This window comes from Physcomitrium patens, chromosome 5 (assembly GCF_059467195.1).
Source record: "Physcomitrium patens ecotype Gransden chromosome 5, ASM5946719v1, whole genome shotgun sequence".
NCBI lineage: Eukaryota > Viridiplantae > Streptophyta > Bryopsida > Funariales > Funariaceae > Physcomitrium > Physcomitrium patens.
Window position 1 is genome coordinate 3,153,303 of NC_143414.1, and position 19,691 is coordinate 3,172,993.

At 39.0% G+C, this 19,691-nt stretch overlaps 1 protein-coding gene and 1 long non-coding RNA gene across 15 annotated transcripts; one reads left to right on the top strand and one right to left on the bottom strand.

Moving 5' to 3' along the window:
* The first annotated feature begins 1,342 nt into the window (after window positions 1-1,342).
* Window positions 1,343-5,471, top strand: LOC149989230 (uncharacterized). 2 transcript variants are annotated; one of them, XR_016502849.1, is made up of 6 exons: window positions 1,343-2,544; window positions 2,637-2,757; window positions 3,205-3,528; window positions 3,691-3,750; window positions 4,134-4,291; window positions 4,560-5,471. It is a non-coding gene; the product is annotated as an uncharacterized LOC149989230 (long non-coding RNA). The 2 variants fall into 2 exon arrangements; XR_016502848.1 differs by lacking the exon at window positions 4,560-5,471 and having other exon boundaries at window positions 3,691-3,746; window positions 4,134-4,551.
* LOC112282056 (uncharacterized) lies at window positions 5,237-11,731 on the bottom strand. Of its 13 annotated transcripts, none has more exons than XM_024519208.3 (5): window positions 8,937-11,727; window positions 8,610-8,659; window positions 7,001-7,238; window positions 6,349-6,773; window positions 5,237-6,198 (listed from the first exon to the last, which is right to left on the bottom strand). In XM_024519208.3, exons 4-5 carry the CDS (start codon window positions 6,692-6,694, stop codon window positions 5,483-5,485), a joined length of 1,062 nt encoding a protein of 353 aa, XP_024374976.1. In that variant the 5' UTR covers window positions 6,695-6,773; window positions 7,001-7,238; window positions 8,610-8,659; window positions 8,937-11,727; the 3' UTR covers window positions 5,237-5,482. The 13 variants fall into 13 exon arrangements, with proteins under 13 accessions (XP_024374976.1, XP_024374975.1, XP_024374978.1 ...); XM_024519207.3 differs by having other exon boundaries at window positions 8,549-8,659; XM_024519210.3 differs by lacking the exon at window positions 8,610-8,659 and having other exon boundaries at window positions 9,170-11,727.
* Window positions 11,732-19,691: the final 7,960 nt, after the last annotated feature.

Sequence of the window (19,691 nt, forward strand, 5' to 3'; positions counted from 1 at the left end):
ACTAACTTTGTAATAAGAACCAAGCTTACTATTTAAGAATTGAGTGTCTTAGTTAATAAAAAAAAGTTTTTATCTTTCTTCTAATTCTTCTTTGTTCCTCTACTTCCCAAGTCTTCTAAGCAACATGTACTTGGTCCTTAATTTGAAGAAATGCAAGGCTATGATAGCCAAAATATTCACCAATCTACTCAATTAATCATTTGGCACCACCAAAGCTAGCTATATGGAAATAACCAAGGTCAAACACTATTACATCTAAAATATTATTGGCATGCTTATGCTTGTGTGACAAAGCATGATTTATACATAAGTATTTTATCCTTTTTTTCCTTAATCTTTAATCCTTTAATATTATTTATTTGCTCTACTTCTCATATTATATATATTGAAGCAAGTGCTAATGCTTGATCCCATTCAATAAGAGTATAATCTAAAATAAATGAATTAAAAATTATTGCAACTTCTTCAATTTCACAAGACATAAGATAAGCTTTATTAACTAGTGTACCTTCTGTGAGTATGTGATTGGAAGTCAAAATTTAATTGACTCTATTGACATTCAAATTAAATTTGTAACCTTGCATAAAGTTTTAGTTGATAATAAAATATCATGTGCTTCAAGAATCTAGTGGACATCCTTCACAACCACATGAATGTGTTTTCCTATAGGATCTAAAATTATAAGCTACATCTTTCTTGAGCCTCATAATTTATTAATACTACCATTATAGCTTTAGAGTTGAATAGTCATATTTCCATTAAAATTAAAAAGCTTAGTCTTATATCTTCAAATATGTATATTTGTCGCATTATCAATATAAATATATTGTCGTAATTGAGACAATGATGCAATTATTGTTTTTAAATAAAATGATGCATCTCAAGCTAAAAGAATAATAACAATTCCAGCATTTACAATATTATTGCTATTTATTCTAAGACATTTTGCATCACCTTGCTAATATTCTTTTTCTCCATAAGTCCTACAAGTACTTCTAGACTTATCAATCTTAGGCTTCTATTTTTGTTGTAGGTAGTACTTCTTTAAGACTTATTTTTCTCTTGCATATACTACTAAAGCAAAAAATGGAGAATTAGTCTTCTCTTTTTTTTTGTATCTCCTCGAGGAGAATAGATCATATTGCTTCTTTGATAATCTCTTTTCTTTCCTTCAAGGCAATCGACTAAACAAGTAGATTCCAAGTTTTTGTTACTATAATAAGTATAAGAAATACTATGCTCTATATGCCCATTTCACCACTTGCTTTATTATATTGATTCCTAAGTCAACAATACTGGGTAAGTCACAGCTTTCAACAAAACTAAATAGCCGAGATGATAAGCTCCTAAATGATCACGGGGAAATCACCCAGTCGCATCAGCTAACTGCTCAAGCGTCGAGGCTTGGATGAAGTAGCCACTGGGCTCAGCCAATGCAGATACAATAGCCTCAGTTGTTTGAGTGAGCGCGGTGGTCTTACTGGGGATGTGCAGCCGTGAATAGATAGGTCACATAATCTGGAGAGTTTGGACCTCTTAAACATTCACTTTACTCCTGCAAATTCATTGTCGTCGATGTGAAATCAAAGACTAAAATGGTATTCAAAGAAATGATATTGAAAGGAGTTTGGTGTTCTACCATGTTCGATGTCTTCGATACTAATCTCTATGGCCATATTCCTCCAACTTCGTGTGCTTGGGGAATATAGTGGAGGTCCATCCTCTTAAATCTAATTGCTTCCTATTCAGTACAACTTCGGCTGCAACTTGAAATGTTGCGACATAAACTTTCCCACCTATTTTGTTTTGTATATATTTTATCTGTCTAACTGAAAATGCACAGGGATTAGTTCAGAGTGATGTGGGAGTTGCTCCAGCTTTGTTCGAAACAGCATCTTCGAGAATCGAACATGAGGAGCTGTAGTGTAAGCACTTCTTGGAGCCTTCCAAAGCTAATCAAATTCATAATTCGATGCAAACTCACTCTCGGGCGAAGGGCAAACACAACACGGCAATGTGATTGATCTTGGAAACTCAGCGTGCCAATCAACCAGATAGCATGCCAAAACAGTGATCAGATTATAGGAGAACCTTATCTTTCCGCATCAAAGGAATCTCTGAATTGCTCACATATTCTGGGTAAAAGTTTGGTCAAGTTTCCGTCGACGTCGATGAACCTAATTGGACCCGACAGATTCATTGTCTTTGCTCATTATTTTACGACAAGAAACAAAGTGATGTGGGATGGATAAAAACCATGCAACCAGGACTGTAAAGAAGCATGTCATCATCCTAAATGTTACGGTGGTGGCAAAGTCTTTTTCTTACAACTTACGCATATGTTGGGATGACCAGCTGGAGCATTGGTAAGCGGCTGGGGAATCGCGTGGTAAAACTTGCCCGTGACTCGAATGTGAGGAGTTTTGTGCTTTGAAGTTTACATGGTTTTAGAACAAATTTGTTGATTCCACTGTGGGCTTCTTTCATGATTCATGACTAATTGCATGGAAAATGGAAACTATCAAGGAGGTCCAGGGTAAAGAGGTAATGACCTGATTGCACGCTTCTCTGGAGTAGCCCTCACAGCCACTTGCGCCAATCTTTGCAACATTAACACCATTTTATGAGTTGTACAGCATGTGGCCGACGAAACCGACTGCGGACCTCACAACGAGCGCTCGGACTCGGTGTTTCAGAGTCTGAAACACCTCCTCCGTCGCTACACGTCCCCAATATTTCACTGGAAATTGCAATCACGTATGTACCTTCTCTCCAACTCATTTAAATTGGACTATCAGCATGCGTGCTTCACCTAAGACCAGTAGAATTTGCGTACAAATTAGAGTTCGATTTAGGGTTGAAATTCTTGTTAGGATCTTGGATGCTTTGACATTCCATCATGACGTAGACTTGCCTCATTTTTGGTCACATGAAGCTGGGGATGGGCATGAAAATCATGCTCCTTCTTTGTATTTGGTGCGCTTGTAATCCATTAATGTCATCGTCTCGCCACTCCTTTCAAATTTTCAATTCCACAGTTTATGTTTTTTGTCAGGAGCCACTTACTCCTTTGTCAAGCATTTATTGCCAAAAGGTAGCAGGAGGTTTCTTTCTCGGTGCTTCGATCTCCATGGAGCAGATTTCGTTTTCATGCTTATTTGCAAATTTATTGCTACTAAATTCCGTGATGTTCAAATGATGCAGTCATGAGTGAGGCGACGCGCACGTCCACCTCTTGCATCGTGGAAGTTGCTATTGTAATTAAGTTCGTGTGGACGAAATCCTTCAATAGTGTCAGCAAAGAAAAGTTTCGTAGAGCAAATAAAATTCCTGTCATATTGACGTAGTTTTTTACTTCCTAAACGTTTACATTTGTGACCAGCGTCAACCAGGCTCTCATCTGCCAACTTTCTGAAACTGAATGTTGAGAATGCAGGTAGATGTAAAGAGCCTAAAATTCATTCTGAATTGCAGAAGAGAAGGGAACAACCATCGTTGGCTCGCCTCGAAAACATGACTCTGCCTGAGGTGCTCATCGTTTTAAGTTTTTGGAGTACAATTTAATGTCAGGTTTCTATCAGTAACTTAAATGTTTCAAATTGGGAATCGAATTTGAGTGAAATAGAACACAGATTTTCAAACCTTCGTTCTGCATTATTGACTTGTAAATGATCCATTTGTTTGTGGCAGTTGGTGACAAAATCTTTTAGTGGAAAGGCCACTATCTTCACAGAAGTTAAACATGAGTAGGTACTTGAATTCTTTGGGAATTTGGTGCTTCATATGTAACGCTAGTTCGACATCGTGATGCATACTTGATATATATTTTCACAATTTGCTTACCGTATTAGTTTTTGGGCGACATTGAGGATTCTAGTAGCATTGCAATCGTTTTAGCTCACTCTAAATGAAGACGGTATAACCTTACTTATAAGCAAACCCACTTTCTTGGTCTTTAGACAAATTCGCAGTAAGTCCTCGTAACTGATACTTTGACATTCAACAACGCCACTGAGCCCCTTAATCATATCTACACAATTTTCGTAGCAGACATATTGAGTGGGTGATTTTGCAAAATAGTTTTCACAAAGTGGGCTGAAGGTCTCATTCTTCGTGCTCGCAAAATGTGTCAGGGCCGGTGTGATGAAGAATATGAGACAAAGCACTTGGTAATTCTGACGTTGCAACAGGCATCGAATGATACTTCGTAGGCTTTTTCTGCCACACGGCTGGTGTTGACCAAACCTGCTTGAACTTGAGATGCAGACACTCGAAGGTCTAAACTATGAGGGTATGATGTCTTGGTACCTACCGTGTGCGATTTGTGGCAAGATTCAGAGTTGCAATTAGGCACTGTGAGATTCAGTCTTTACTCGCAATCTACTGACTCCACGATGTGTAGACCCTTCTTTGATTGGAGATCTGGATTTAGTCATACAGTAAATGTATTTTGTCACAGAGCATTTAGTATGCCAATAGGGTCACCAGGTACGATTCTACAGACTCCGGTACGTCCTGAGTCGCACACCTTCAGCACTTCTAAAGCTTCCTATTGACAGTGTGCCAGATGTCCAATCAGCTTATCTTTGGTCCCCACAGTATAACCAGTCAAAGGATATATGGATCCCCAAACTTTTTTCCGAAGGCTTTTGGAGGACAGATGCGTGAAAGGCAGTTTTCATTTCAGCGATCTCTGAAGCTTCTGAAGCGTAGTCATGAGTTATTTGCAGAGCGATAAGATCACGAAGGTGTACAATTCTGAAAATTGCATCATAAAGCGAGGAATACTGTAACACGTACACAGTTAAGACTAGACTTGCAGCGTACACAGCACCAGCTGGTTTCCTTCCATCAGTACTTGCTCTGCCCTGTACGGGCAGATCGAGGATACCTCATGGCCGGACGAGAGAAGCTTTTTTATTTCCTGGCCCATACTACGTCCTGCTGATGATTTATGAGCCTCTGTCATAAGGGCACTGCACACGCAGCCTTCAAATACTCTCCTTACAGCTCCTGAACGGTTGATTAATTTGAAGTCTTTTATATGGAGGACATGCAGTTTATTCTTAGAAACATGAGAAGATTGCAAAGACTCGATGAAACAGGAAGGAGTCGAATGAACATGAAACACATGCGCCATGTCCACATGACCCTCAAAATTTGCGAACAGAACTCTGATTCTGAATTGGGACGTGATCAGCTCATAGCATGTATCATTCATTAAAACCTTCAGATCGCCGTTAAACTGAGAACTTAATGCTGCAGCACACTGCATTCATGACATAAGCAAACAGGAGGGTGAACAAGTAACGGCCTACTAGTCCTTCACAGTTAGGAAGGATCTGACACCAACGAAATAGAACCCAACGGCAATGATCAGAGAGGCACTGAGTCGTTGTGGGAACAATTTCTAAATGGATGTTCACGTTGAATGGGTATAAACATTGCAGGGAGTGTAGAGAATGAGAAAATGATAGGGGGGTTAATAACTCCAAAGATGTGGCTCCCAAGTGTTGGACCCCTCCTCGCCGTCAGTTTCGGTGGCGTGCTCAGAATCAGGAGGGGGGATGCACATTGCATCGCACAAGCTCGTCAACCCGATTGCAAACATATCATCAGAATCAACGTACATTGGCTGCTGTACGCTACAGGAACCAGGAAGGTTATCCCCCGCCACTTGATGTTGAAAATTCTCCATTGAGTGATCCCTACTGCTACTGTAATCCACGTTGTCACGTCTACTTGTGCCGCCAGCCGAGGAGTCCGTAATGATCCTCTGGTTGTTGCCCGTTAAAGTTGCAGGTAAGTGCGGAGCTGAGCTAGAGTCCTCTCTCCTCTGTGGCTGGGCCTGAGTAGACGAACTCTTGCTTCCATTCGGAGACGATTCATAAGGACTTTGGGGAGATGTTCGTGTTCTTAGTGATGTGCTCTTGGACGCTTGCCTTGAGCCATGGCACTGTTCGTAATGCTGATAATCTGCGTCCGGCTTCGATGTGGGAGAGCTGGCGGGTAACTGCGAAGTTGAAGTTAGGAGCTGATCCAAAGATTTGTTTCCCTCACCTCGATGTGTGAAGTTGTTTGCTGCAAGTGTAGCTGCCGCTTGAATGGACTTGTCACTAAGGTCGGCGAGTCTGGGAAGAGAATGCGCTAGCTTGGGGAAGTTGAGAAGCGCTCCGTTTCCCCTTAAAGCCAAAGCTGCTGCATTGAGAAACAACAAGCATTTCATTGTGAAGGACATGATAAGAATCGGAAAACAGTTGAATAGTCGCGAACTTGCCAATATTCAATGTTATGAGAACAATAATGTTTGTGCGCATTGAGATTCAAAGATTAATGAACAGGGAATACCGCAATCATAGGCCCTCGCTGCCATCTCCGCTGTGGCAAAGCTGCCCAACCAGATGCGGGACTTCTTCTTGGGGCGACGAATTTCAGTTACCCAGATGCCCCAGGGCCGTTTCCGCACCCCGCGGTAGATAGGGTGCCGAGTGTCTCCCTCAGCTTTGGCCTTCTTTCGCACTTCCGTCTCTTGTCTCCTCGACGAGGTGGGACTCTCCACGCGTTCGCTAGAATCTTCCTGCTCGTCTGCTCCTGAGTCGGCACCCGCTGCTGCGTTCGTCCCGTCCGGTGATCGCTCATTCCCACCCACATCGGGCCGTTTGACGTCGCCTGGGTCCTCGCAGGCGTCTGACATAGATCGCAGCTACTCGCAGTACCACAGAGCAGCGACTCTTGACGTGTCCCGAACCTTGTAGTTACATGAAGCTCCCGAGCTGCTGATTCCAAACCCCCAAACAAACCACACAATCGGTAATCACATCACTTTTACAGCTTCAGAGAGCCAATTTGGCAGTATGATAACCCTTTCTTGAGGTATCATCCTCCTTTACTATTGGTTACTACATCTGCTTGCCCCACCAGAGTCGAGATCGGAGAGACAGTGTGACCCTCCTTCATGAATAGGATTGGCGACATATAGGAAAAGTAATTGTTGACTTACCTCTTGAGCTGATGACACTGGGTGACGATGAAGACTCGATCGCTATCAAGAAGGGCCCGGGCCCATCGTGAACGACGAAGCTGCTGTCCAGCTTCACGCGTTTGCTCCCATAGCAGGGGATCTTTTTGCTATCTTGAAGCCTCTTCTAAGAATCATGTGAGAATCCAGCTCCTTCGGGCTTCAATTCAATGAAGATGAATCCACAACAAGCTCCGGCTTGAACAACTCCGCTGTGTGTCTGCCAGGCATAGTATCTAGCTCCACGTCAATCCAGAAGACAAAAAATATATATAAAAACCAAAGAACTAATCAATATGGGTCTGTAGGAAGCATGTGGCATCGTCAACTGGGTCATGCCTTCCAGATTTTTCAGATTTTACATTTTGCAATAGCTTGCACTGTCTCTTTCACTTGATCACAACTACAAATATCCTATCGTGAGCAAGTGGAGCTCCTCTAGAAGGGTACCATCCAGAAGGTTCCAGTTCTGGTGACCTCCATCAGGGACCTGTCACTTTCATGTAAGACACTCTTCAATCGTCACTTGTTGGACACAAAAGGAATGTTCAACCTCAGGGAACGTTTTAGTTGTACCAAACTGCTCATATGAAAATCGGAGGGCAAAAAAGAGAGAGGAGACTCGACTTGTATCATGCGCAGGACAACCAAGCTCATGGAAGGCAGCACATTTCATATCACCAGAGAGACGATAGATCAGAACGTCTCAATCAACTTGCGAATTTCAGCCTCCCTAAAAGGCTTTTTCTGGTACGCGATGGGACGCACCTTAAGCAATTTTATCGCTATTCCTGAAGCGAGATTATAAAAGCACAGCCGAGGGCATGGTGAATGCTTTCAGGGGGGCAAAAGAATTAGAGCAAAATAAATAAATAAATAAAATAACTCCCAAATTTATCACTAATACCCAACACCTCTGCAAATTCATGCTTCTTTGTTCCGACCCTACGACTCGGTCGAATTCAAACAAGCTCCTGCATTTCATATCACCAGAGAGTCGATAGATCTCTAGTTGTTCCCTACTTATGAAACCACATTCGCACAGTCCCATGGAGGGTTATTGAGAGCACATTGATGGTTGAGAGATGGCGCACTCCTGAAATTCTGAACGGACACTTCCAGATAAGCTCACAAGAGTGAAACACGAAAGGACCAGAGATTCACGAGCCAGCATTATCTGATTCTTACAGAGATTAGGCTGAACCCGCAACAAGCAATATTACCATTAGGGCTAAACGAGAACGGTTGCTAGATCGGCTTCTCCGTGCGCTCCACTCATACAGCTGCCTCTAATTAAGTCGTGTTGAGCCGTTGCGTCAAAAAATACCCAACGAGTAAGAACACTGATGCACTACGAGCACGACCAGAAATTTAACATTTTGGCTAAAGGTCTCGTTAAGCCGGCCAGTTTTGTGCAGACGTTAGAAAGAAACACACACGACTGTCGTCGAATGTGTCGCGAGCGAAGCAACCTACTTCACCACAGCCATTTCCGACCTACCGACAAGTTGGAAAGCGAGGCCTACTGACCAAGTTGGATGTGGAAATGGCGGTTCATCGTCCCAAGCAAGTTACATGGTTCGTCACTAACCGTAGAATTCCAACACCACATACTACGCATGTTTCTATAATCTTGTAAACCTGCATTGCGGTAGCAAAGCAACAAAGTCAATCGGCATCCAAAAGTTTCAGGAGATGAATTTGCAACACTCTACTAAAAGTGGACAAATATAGTTGACGACATGAGAGTCGAGGTTCTGAAGTCTCATCACTCCTGTAGTAATTAGTAACAAACGGTACACATACTAGCGCAAATAAAATCTCCTGAAGCTCAGATTGAAGGTAGAGATAATTAGAATCTCTGCAGCGAAAGACTCGAACATTATACTCGCAGTACTCAAAGGAAAAATCCACCGACCTCACAAAGAGCGTGAACTTGAATGAGTCTGCGTGTGCAAGAGGGACAATGCGATTTGCAAATACATTGCAAGGCTGCAAACTTTTTCACCACTGTGAAGCTGAAATTGCTACCGAAATCAAGTGCCACCCGACGGTTCTAGTCGTCAGCGAACAAATCATTGCATAATCGCACCCCAGCACGAGCACTTTTGGATGCAAAGCCGCGTCGGTTCAATCACAGTATGGTAGTACCTCGTACTCGTTTGAGGGATCGCCGCGTTACCAATTCCGTGAGGTCTGATTCTGCCCTTCCCTACTCCTGGAAAACCGTAGTACTTACGCGTGAGATTCTACAACCTCAGAAGTTATGACAAACACACCACGGTACTGAAGATTCTGTGTTGGAAATCCACTCGAAACATGAGGAGCCGCTCGAGCTGTCATAGATTGCTGAACACTACTTTCGAACTTCTCTGGACCACTCTGAAGACTTGAGTGACCATGCCGCGGAAGCACATTAGGGTTTATGAGCTAGAAAAGAAGTACTCATAAAGCATGAACTGTGAGGACGAAGTGAGAGAAGGGGCTGTTTGAGGAGAATCGATCGTATTGGGACCCAGGAATGACTGTTGAATCTCCAAGATGGGCGTCACCAAGCAAGTGTCTCTCGCACAAGCATCGATCTCAACTCAGGCGAGAAACCACTTCCAGAGACATTCGACACCTCAAATCTATTCAAGTCTGGTATAATCTTTTGGCTACTCAAGACAAACTTGGTTGCGGGAGCAAAACTTGACCGCGTCCTCTCCTGAGTATGATTGGCCAGATCTAAAGCACCGAGTATAATTCCAAATATTCCTAAAAACAAAGGACAAAACTCTAGGGTTTATCAAGCAGGCTGATCCTTTCGAAGGCACTCCCGGCGGTACTCTAGCTGCGCGGTATGGACGGTAGCTAGTGACTGCATACAGGACGAACTCATGTAGGCACGATTCCCTCGCGAAACAGTGGATGATGAAGGTTATGTCAGGCCTTGCAAAACACGAAGAGAGGTTGTGCATGCCTCGGAGACTGGTATGCTGAAAGTTGGAAATTGGGTCCTCACTCTCATCTTAATGGGTTCCCCCGCAACTGAAGACATTAATGCAGGTGACACAAACTGTCAGATCGAGTTTTTCCCCTTCTGCAGTCAAATAGTCAAATCCAACCATGTCACCGACCACGTAAAATTAAATTATAACCCCCCCTAACCGAACTCCTAACTCTACTCAGAAAGTGCAATCCCAACCTAAAAGGTCAATCTAAATCCTTTACTGTTTCTGTTGAGAAAAAGAACTAGAAAAGCGTCCCTGACGCCTGCAACTGCACCTTCAGGATGATGTCATCTCCCGCAACCAACCGGCAGACACCCCAAACTTCAGCACTGCCGTAGCCTGCACTCCAGTGACTCTCCCTATCTGGCTCCACGTTTGATGCAGATTAGGCAAACCTGACTCTTTCAAGCTCTCGGTGACAACCACAATCCAAAACAAACGACGCCACACAAGTCGACGCCTCTAGCATGCACTCAAACTCTAGCTGTCTAGTAAGCACTGACGGAAACACAAGCTCTTGTTGCAGTTGACTATTATATATATATATATATATATATATATATGTCTAGAGCTTCTGCAGCAAATCAAACTGTGACTCAAGGTTCTACAGGAAAAGCTGCTGCCATTTGGAACTCTTCAAACCAACTGGAGAATTTGTATTAATGAATAGGAATCACCTGCTCCTTGGAAACAATGATATCTTTGTACTTGCATTTGTGGACTTCCTCAACTTTGGCTTTTATTGAAGATACTTCTTAACACTTATTTGCTCCTCTTCAAGTTTATTACACTTAGAGAATTACTACTAATTGATAATAGTTTGCATCCTGTTGTTCACTAGTTGTGTGAGCATGAAAAGTGATGAGTTTGTTTATCCACTGCATGAATTATGTGATTTAACTGAAATGGATTTATTCATTGGATTTATTCTTACATTCAAAATTAATAAACACTTATCAACATAAAAGTAATAACACTTGTTATTTTATGACACATTAACTTATATCAAAAAATTAATTTTCATGTTATTAAACAAAAAATTATACAATAAATATAATCATATGAACTTTAAATAAAATTGATTAAGTTAAATCTCATAATCCATGCAGTTGAGAAACAAAATCATCATGATTCATAAATACACATGTAAAAGATGCAAATAACTCCATGCTTCAAAAAGAACTCCTATCTAAATTAATTTCTATGTATTTGCATTAATTACAGATTGACTACCTAAGACTACAATAACAAATTAGTTGTTTGCAAGGGTTTTGAGCAAGACAACAAAGCAAGAATACACTGAAGAGGAATGATCTTATCAATGGCAGCTTCGATCCTGTAGACGACTGTTCTGAACGACACACTGATACGACAACTCCAGTTTCTGTTACAAAACAAGGTACAGAACAAATGAATTGATGGGGTGCAGTACAATCTCACAGACGTTCCTGTACCGTTACTGCACTGGAACGCTGGAGAGCTGCAGCAGCCTTCTGAATGAGAAACCCTGACTGGTTGCGGTGGCAACTCATCACATCGACGCCTTAACAGACACAACATGCATACACAGGGTTCAAGGACAACGACATCGCTGGATCTGAAAGAACTCCAGACTGCACAAATTCTAGAAAACTCGAAGATGGCGGAACCGGTTCGGCAGAGACTATGACCTCGATGACAACAGTGCAGTATTCGAGCTAAAGCAATGACCACTAAATCCATGCTAGCGATGATGTCAATGATGAAATGGTGGCAGAAAGCCTGGTATATAAAGCTGCAGGAAGCAAGCTAAATTTATCTCATTTGTTCGCGCTGTTTCTAGTCCGGAAGTACATGGAGTTGAAGCCACGTAGCAACCTTTCTCGTTCGAAGACGACTGCAATTTGCTCCTGTTCGTTTGATTTTCTGAAACTTCCACTACCACGTTTATCACAACACGGTGTGGTATGGATTCATTGTAGTCCAGTGAAACTCGAACCCAGAGTTGCAGGCCAGGTGAAATGGCACGGCACGGTGAAGTCTAATCTCCAGTGCCAACGTTCCAGAAAGTAAATTACAGGTTGAGTGTCGATGAGACTTCATGACCAGCTCATCAAAGTTACCAGACAAGACGTAGCATTCTCAGCCTGATCATTATTTTGAAAGCACACCGACTACTGCCATCGGGTTAACCCGGGCCTCGAATTAGTTCAACTTCGGAAAGGTTCTGTCGCATTGCATTCAGGGCATCGATAACTACTTGATTGAATCCGGAAAAAGAATGTTAGGGACCACATAGTGCATAAAAAGCCCTGCAAGTCCGGCTTAGCAGCATGACAACCAGAATCAGAAGGACCCACTCCGCATATGATTGTAGGAAGCTCTGGAAAGAGCGGGTGTTCGTGCGAACAGTCCTAACTGTCGACGGTTATGTAGTGCTTTCACCCAGTGGGCCACAGCCCGGGACTAATGGGCTATTTTTTACTTTTTAGACAGGTCGATGGCGTTCGCCGAAAAGGTGATCAGGAGCCTCGTCTCCTGTTTTATCGCTGATCCCTGGACTCGCCACGGTTTGCCATGATCTCTAAACCACGGTCATGGTTCATCGAACGTGGCCCTATGACCAAATGGATCGTCAGCATTCAACCGCCGTCTAAGAGATTGCCCAGCCGCGCCCCTGAATCAAGGCACTCCAAGCAGGGACAGATTGTCGGTTTCAAGTCTTTAAGGATGCAGCAAGTCTACGTCCTGAAGCCAGCAACTCTCTTGCGGGGTTTCGGTTTTTTAGCTGCAATGAGCTCCAGTTGCATGGTGATTAAATAAAGACAACCCAATCCCAATTCAACACCAATCCAAGCAACACAATACAGGAGAGAATGCATTCATGGCGAGCTGTGCCCAGGTACCAGAGAAAAGGATATGTGTTTCTGTAGAACAAGAGCATGTACTTCACTGGCACAGTAGTACTTGCCAAGACAAGAAGTTGAATTTGTGACCAGCTTGTTCTGAAATGACGTTGACTGCACTATTTCAGAGGAAGCAGTTGAATAAAATTTGAATCCACTCTTTGACACGTTGAAAATGCCAGAGTACACGCAAATTGACAAAATGGAAAAAGTAAACGACAAAAACATATTAAAACGGAGTGATATTTTGTAAGCAAGTGGTGGAGACAGAATTATTGACTGAAAGCCACAGCATGAAAAATCCAACTCTATTTTGTTAGAAGAAATACTTGAGCTCATGACATGAACATATACCATAAATCAAAACGGGGTAAAACAAGAATGGGTAAGTGCCTGACTGTTATGAAGACAGAAACCCGAAAAGTCCTCGGGGGTGTGTGTGTTTGAGAGGGTGTGGATTGGGGGGGGGATCGAAAAAAGAGAGGACTAGAAAGGATTTTTCTTTTACTTTTTGGAAACAGAAATGAAACAGAAAGGAAACAGGAGACAAGTGACGGAGCCCCAAGGGGCCAGTTGTGTCCTGGTCGGAGCGTGCCGCGCTGCGGAAGACGGCATCTCCAAAGCCCCATAATCGCAGGCTTTCTCGGTCCCTTGCCTGAAAACGTGGTAGGGTAAGAGCCGGCTGCGGCGGTGGCTATGCGAGGAATCGTCTGCTAAATGCTGGCCCCCTTCTTTGTCTGCCACCTGTTCATTACAGCCCAATTTTAGAGCTCCTGTCTCCTCTGCTCATGGTAAGGAAAGCACCGCCCAGCAAAGGATAGAAAGCAAAACATAGCAAAGAGATAGCCTTGGTTATGGTGACGGTGGTGGTAATGGTGGTGGTGAACAAAGGCACAACTTGGCTATAGAGCCTCATGGTATATCTCAAAAATACAAACAAGCTTCTAAAATCTCAACTTCTGGGTTGTGTTCTGTACTTTATTGTGCTTGTATCCAAAACTGGTTTTTTTTTGTGCATTCAGTACTTACTCCTTTTGCTTGATGAGGAGTGGAATCATGGCTGTAACAAATACTAAGTAGGGGAAGGTGAAGCTGGCAGGATGGTTCCTTCCCCTGGTGTGTTTTTGTGCCAATGATAGTTGCATGGATAAGTCCATGATTGGGTTAATAATAACAGGAGTAGTAAATTGTTTTCTGACTTTCGTGATATAAATATAGGGTGGATGAAAGACCTGCTTTTCAAAGCAGTCAAGTGGTGTGAAGGCAGCAATATGAATAAGCTGCAGCTTGGGGTTCTCATCCTTGTGCCAACATCCCCCCCCCCTTTGGAGGTCTCAGCAACTTGATGCTAACAGCCCACTCATGCATAAAACTAAAATTAAAATCTAAGAAATAAAAAAAGGGGGAGATAATCTAAATAAAAAAATAAAACAGGGAAAAAAATGTCACAAAGCTCTGCCACTTGCGTAAAATTATTTCATTCTACCTGCAACCACATCACCAACACTGTCCACTTTAAGGACAACAAGTTGAACCCTGATTACGGCCCAATGTCTCATGGATGGCTTTGACACTTGAACTACCTTCCCTCAAAATATGCAACAAAGAAGAAGAGGGAGAAGAAACAGGAGCACCCATGTTGCCTATGTAGTCAGTTCTACACAATGAATACCCTTCACCTTGCCCACAACCTTAATACTAGAACTTCTCCCCAAATCCAATCTTATGATATCACATTGAATTAATAAGAGAGTCCAAACAAAAATGAAAATGCATCGTATTCATGTACCATAGCATGTGTTATACATAACTATATATCATTTGTGCATGTAAAAACTATGGGTGAAGTTTGTGTGGACAACTGCTGTAAAAGCATACACATATTACAAAATCCACTTTTTTTAGTTTTAGTTTTTATTAATTTATATTCAAAATTACAATGAAGCATGGTATGTCACATGTAATGATATTGTACACATAATATCAAAATAAGAATTCGTTTATTTGCATTTCGATTAATATCATTTTTTGAACACATTATTGTTGATTGTAAATTTTGACCCACCAGTGGCAAATCAACAAACACCCACTGCTAATTCACATTAAATAGAGCTTCTTTTTATATACATGCAGATGCACAGAAACATGTATGCTGATGATCACCTTTTAAAACATATAACAGAGCCTTGCAAAAAGTCTATCTTATTTTTCTTCCTTTCAACAGAAATTCTAAAAAGCATCGGATTACATTTGGTCCAACTGTGTAATACTCCCACTTCAAACTCATCCCCCATTTACTGCACTGACTTTTCTTCCAATTTGTTATATTGTGTGACTCACATATCGAAAAAATAGACTAGCCCCTCCCCCCCTATTTTCAGGTAAAGAAGAATATATTGCAGCCTGGTCCATCATCTAATCATAAGTGCCCAAAATGGTTCCAAATTATCATTCTACTAATTGGTTGAGGATGAATGTACATGGATGAAACACCATCATCAACTGAAAATGAGACGTCCGTGCGTCTGTCGGTCGGTCCAGCCACCGACCCTCAATTCCCAATAACACGTAGCGGTTCATTGCAAACATGCTTCACTGTACCGAATGAATATACCCAAACATTATACGGATATGGATACGAGTATTGACAGTGAAGGAGAGTGGGCGGTGTGGACTTTATTCGTCGATCTGACGAACGGCGTGGACGGGGCCAGCACTATCGACCGTGGTAACTCCTCAATTAGTGAGGCGTTTTTCGGTGGCACCAGTTCCAGCACCCAGAGCAGGTGGGCATCAGGAAAGTTGGCATCCATATGCTTCGCGGCTGGGATGGTCGGTGCACTATGGCAATGGCATTCACCGCAATGGCAGTGACCGTTTGCGAAGCCATAGCCTCCATCCTTGCCCCCCACTACAGAACGAGCGGACGAGTGCACGAGCGATGTCGGAGGAAGCCAGAAAGAGAATTCGTTAGACCTTTTCGTTCGTCGACCTTATAGCTCTTCGTTCGTTCGTTTGTTTGATCATTCGTTCGTTAGTTCGTTCGTTCATCTGTCTGTTCGTTCGTCCGAGGTATCCTTGAACTTCCACGCCCTGTGGTTCGCAGCCGTTTCAAATAGGTTGCCAGTTCGAATCTCTGCTGTGAATCTTCTTGGTCGTATCTGGCGGAAAGAGAACAGTGGGGTGTATAGCCCCTGCATTCTAATATCTTGTACATACTGTGACTACAGAACTCATATTTCGATAACTCAACTATTTAAATACAAAAATACATTAAACAAGAAATATTCTGTTACAAGAACTGATGTCATCATGTATACACCATCTAAAGATCAAAACCATATTTCCATGTATGTAGGTATATATATATATATATATATATATTTATTTATTTAAATTTAATGGTAAAAGAAAACACAACAGACCACACATACTCAAAGGTATATATTTATAGATTAAATTCCTGGTTTTTTTAATACTGAAGTTCTGCTAAAATTGACTTACATCAAAAGTAGTATTGATAAGCATAAAATGATCCTGAAAAGTGTAAAATTTCACTGTTTGTTCACATAAACAAAAATGTGCACGTAAAATAAAATTTTTTAAAATCCCACATGTGCTGTAATGGATAAAATACTGATTAAATTTATCAAATTATGTTCATGTTGTATTATTACACCCATCAATAAAATTGAATTTTAAATATACTTCAGTTTTGAATATTTCTAACTTGAATATCCAAACACCATTAGGGATGATACAGACATTATTATAGAAAATGGCACTGCCCACCACACATGTAACATGCTAATGGTGGTGGTGGTGGCCCAGAGGAACAAAAGCTCTCCCCCCACTCTCAAGGGACCAGATTCTAACTCTAAGATCTATGGACTGGAACTTTCTCAAACTTCAAGTGTACAGATGAAACTAGAGTTTTATATATATGTTTTAAGCTCTTGAATCTTTTTTGGGTGTGTGTGAATGCATGCGAAATTCTCATGTGTGCAGTAAACCAAAAAAAAAAAAAAAAACAAAACAAAACAAAACAAAGGGGTCCTTTTGCTGCTTTGCTGGGAGCTTGGAAACATGAAAGGTTGGGTGTATGTACAGTGTGAGACCAAAATTGTCTTTTAAATGGGGCATTGAAGTTTGGATGCAGGAGGGGCACCTTGGGCAGCATCATGGGCAGTTACACTGATTCCAAGAGAACACATCCCACAAAAACATTCTAATTTTAATTTTAATTTAGCTTTATTGTGCATAATAATTTTAAAAATGGCTTCGTCTTATATCTATATGTGCGAGTTAAGATGAAGGCTAAAGATTTTTTTTTAAAAAGAAATATAAGTCTTTTGAGACAAATGTCTTAAGTACATGATGCTTCTAAAGATGCTTCTTGTACTAAAAAAAACTATAAGAAGTTATTGGAATCACATAATGCATCATATACATTTCTAAATTCAATCTTAATTTGGTAATTTCAAAAATTATTTTCAAGAATTATTTCATCAATTTGATATGATTCTTTATGTTTCTAACAACTTCTAAGAAGCATAGGTATCCTTGATAGTTATTTCATAAATATATAGATTATTTTAAATAAACAAAAGAGATTAATTTAAGATAATGCACTCTTTAATCTATTTTAAGCTAAAAATAAGGTTTTTACTGCGAAAATTTATTTCTTTAGTTTTATAAGCTTTAAAAAATAATATTTAGATTCATTGTTAATTAAAAACACTGATAAAAAAATAGAATGTTTGGTTGAAATATAATAAAAATATTATATATATTCTAAATATATATAGTATATTTAAAAATAAATGAGAAAATTATGCTTAGATGTAATTTAGAGTGTATTTCTTCAAATTTTATAGGTCATCTGTGATATAAATATACGCATCAAAACACACAAATTTTTAGACTCATCAGAAATACTTTGAATAAAAAAAATTAAATGCAGGTTTTAGTAAAAACTATTATAATCAATGCATGTTTATATATATATATATATATATATATAACATAAATTAGTGTCATTTGTTACAAGAAAATACTAATTGATAGAGGTTATTAATCATCAAATGTGGTTCATTGAAGGCATGATGAAAATTATCCTTGCCAATGTTTTACAATCTAGGTTGTTTGGTACTATTGTAGTATCCACGTGGCCTTGCCTTGCCCAATTACATATAGTTATGTGGCCCTACTGCCTATGTCGCATCTATTAATTATCTTTGATAATCAATTAAAGTCGCATGAAAATAAATAGAGATTACTAATTGCGTACCATAGAATAGTGTTAATTTCCAAAATATTGATTGGTTGTTGAGATTTGTTAATATTTAGAAGATTTTTTATTCAGAATAACATTTTATACAATTTTTAAACATTGTAAATATTCTATAATTACTTATAATATTTAAACATTCTTAAAAATGTAGTTTAATGCCTTATTCTGCAATTATTGATAAATTGTAAAACGTTCAATTGTTATATATCAAATAACAAAGAAATACAGTGGTTAATCAACTTAAAAAAAAAAAAAACAATTAACACAAAATTGGTTTTTATAGAACAAATCAACAATATGTAAGATATAGTGGTATTTTAATAATAATAATAATAGTAATAACAGATGATTATGTCTAGTCTAATAAACACAACATTAGAATGATATTGTACCAAAGTCATTAAAATAATGAGTAATGATTTAAGTTTAAGATGAAATGTTAATTGTCTAAAAAACTATAACATTTACAATAAATTATATTTCCAAAAAAATCATAATGAATAAGACAAATTTTTAAAACTTAAAATCAACAAGTCTAAATGTATATTGATCATATTTATCTTCTTTCTTTTGCTTTTCACATTGTAATATTTTAAGTACAAACTTGTAGTAAAAACATTACATAAAAACATATTAGTTTTAATTTTAAAGTCTTAAAATATCTTAAATATATTTAAAATAATTATTAATATTTTTAAAAAATATAAAAATATAGTATTTAAAATAAAAATTAGATCCATTATTTAAATATAAAACAAATTTGTATGTATATATATATATATATATATATATATATAGTTGTTTAAAAATATCATAAACATTTTTTTATTGAATTTTTATATATTAACACATTTAAAGAACATGATATGTTAATTATATATCATATGTGTTTAAATTTAAAAAGTTTAAAAACTTACGTTGTTTTAATATATCAGCATCTTAATTTAATTGTACTTGCCCAAAACTGTAAATTTTATAAAGTTTATCCTAATAAGTTTATAAATACTTAGTTTTTTAAATAACGAATAAAATATATCAATATTGACATTGTTATTTTTAAATTCTAAAAATATCATTTAAATTTTAAATATAAACCAGAGTAAATGTTTATTTGAATCCGCATTTGTTTTTATATCATTACTGTTTTATTCTTAGTTTTGATTATTATATAATATTTTAAAATTTAATAACAAAAAGTAGGTTACTGAAATTTTTTTTTAAAAAAAAAAATCTATCAAAAAAATTATAATGGTATTTCTGATGGCAAAAAAAGAAATGCATAATTGTTCATTCAAAAATATTCTGTTAATGGCTATTGGATTTTAAAAGTTTACTTTAATTGGTATCTAAATGTTGATTTTAGTTTTAAAATCTAATAATATAATAATATAGTTACGTTTATTACAAAAATAAATCGTATCAAAATATATATTTGAATATTTTAAAAGTACTTCTTTATAGAGTATGTATATTTTTTTTTATAACTTATAAATTTTGATAGT

What these genes read in the sequence shown, in the direction of transcription:
- LOC112282056 (XM_024519203.3), bottom strand. Translation starts at nt 6,694, where the DNA reads ATGTCAGACGCCTGCGAGGACCCAGGCGACGTCAAACGGCCCGATGTG. An exon ending in AGCGAGGGCCTATGATTGCG is followed by an intron (nt 6,199 to 6,348) that starts GTATTCCCTGTT and finishes TTCTCAATGCAG; the next exon opens with CAGCTTTGGCTTTAAGGGGA.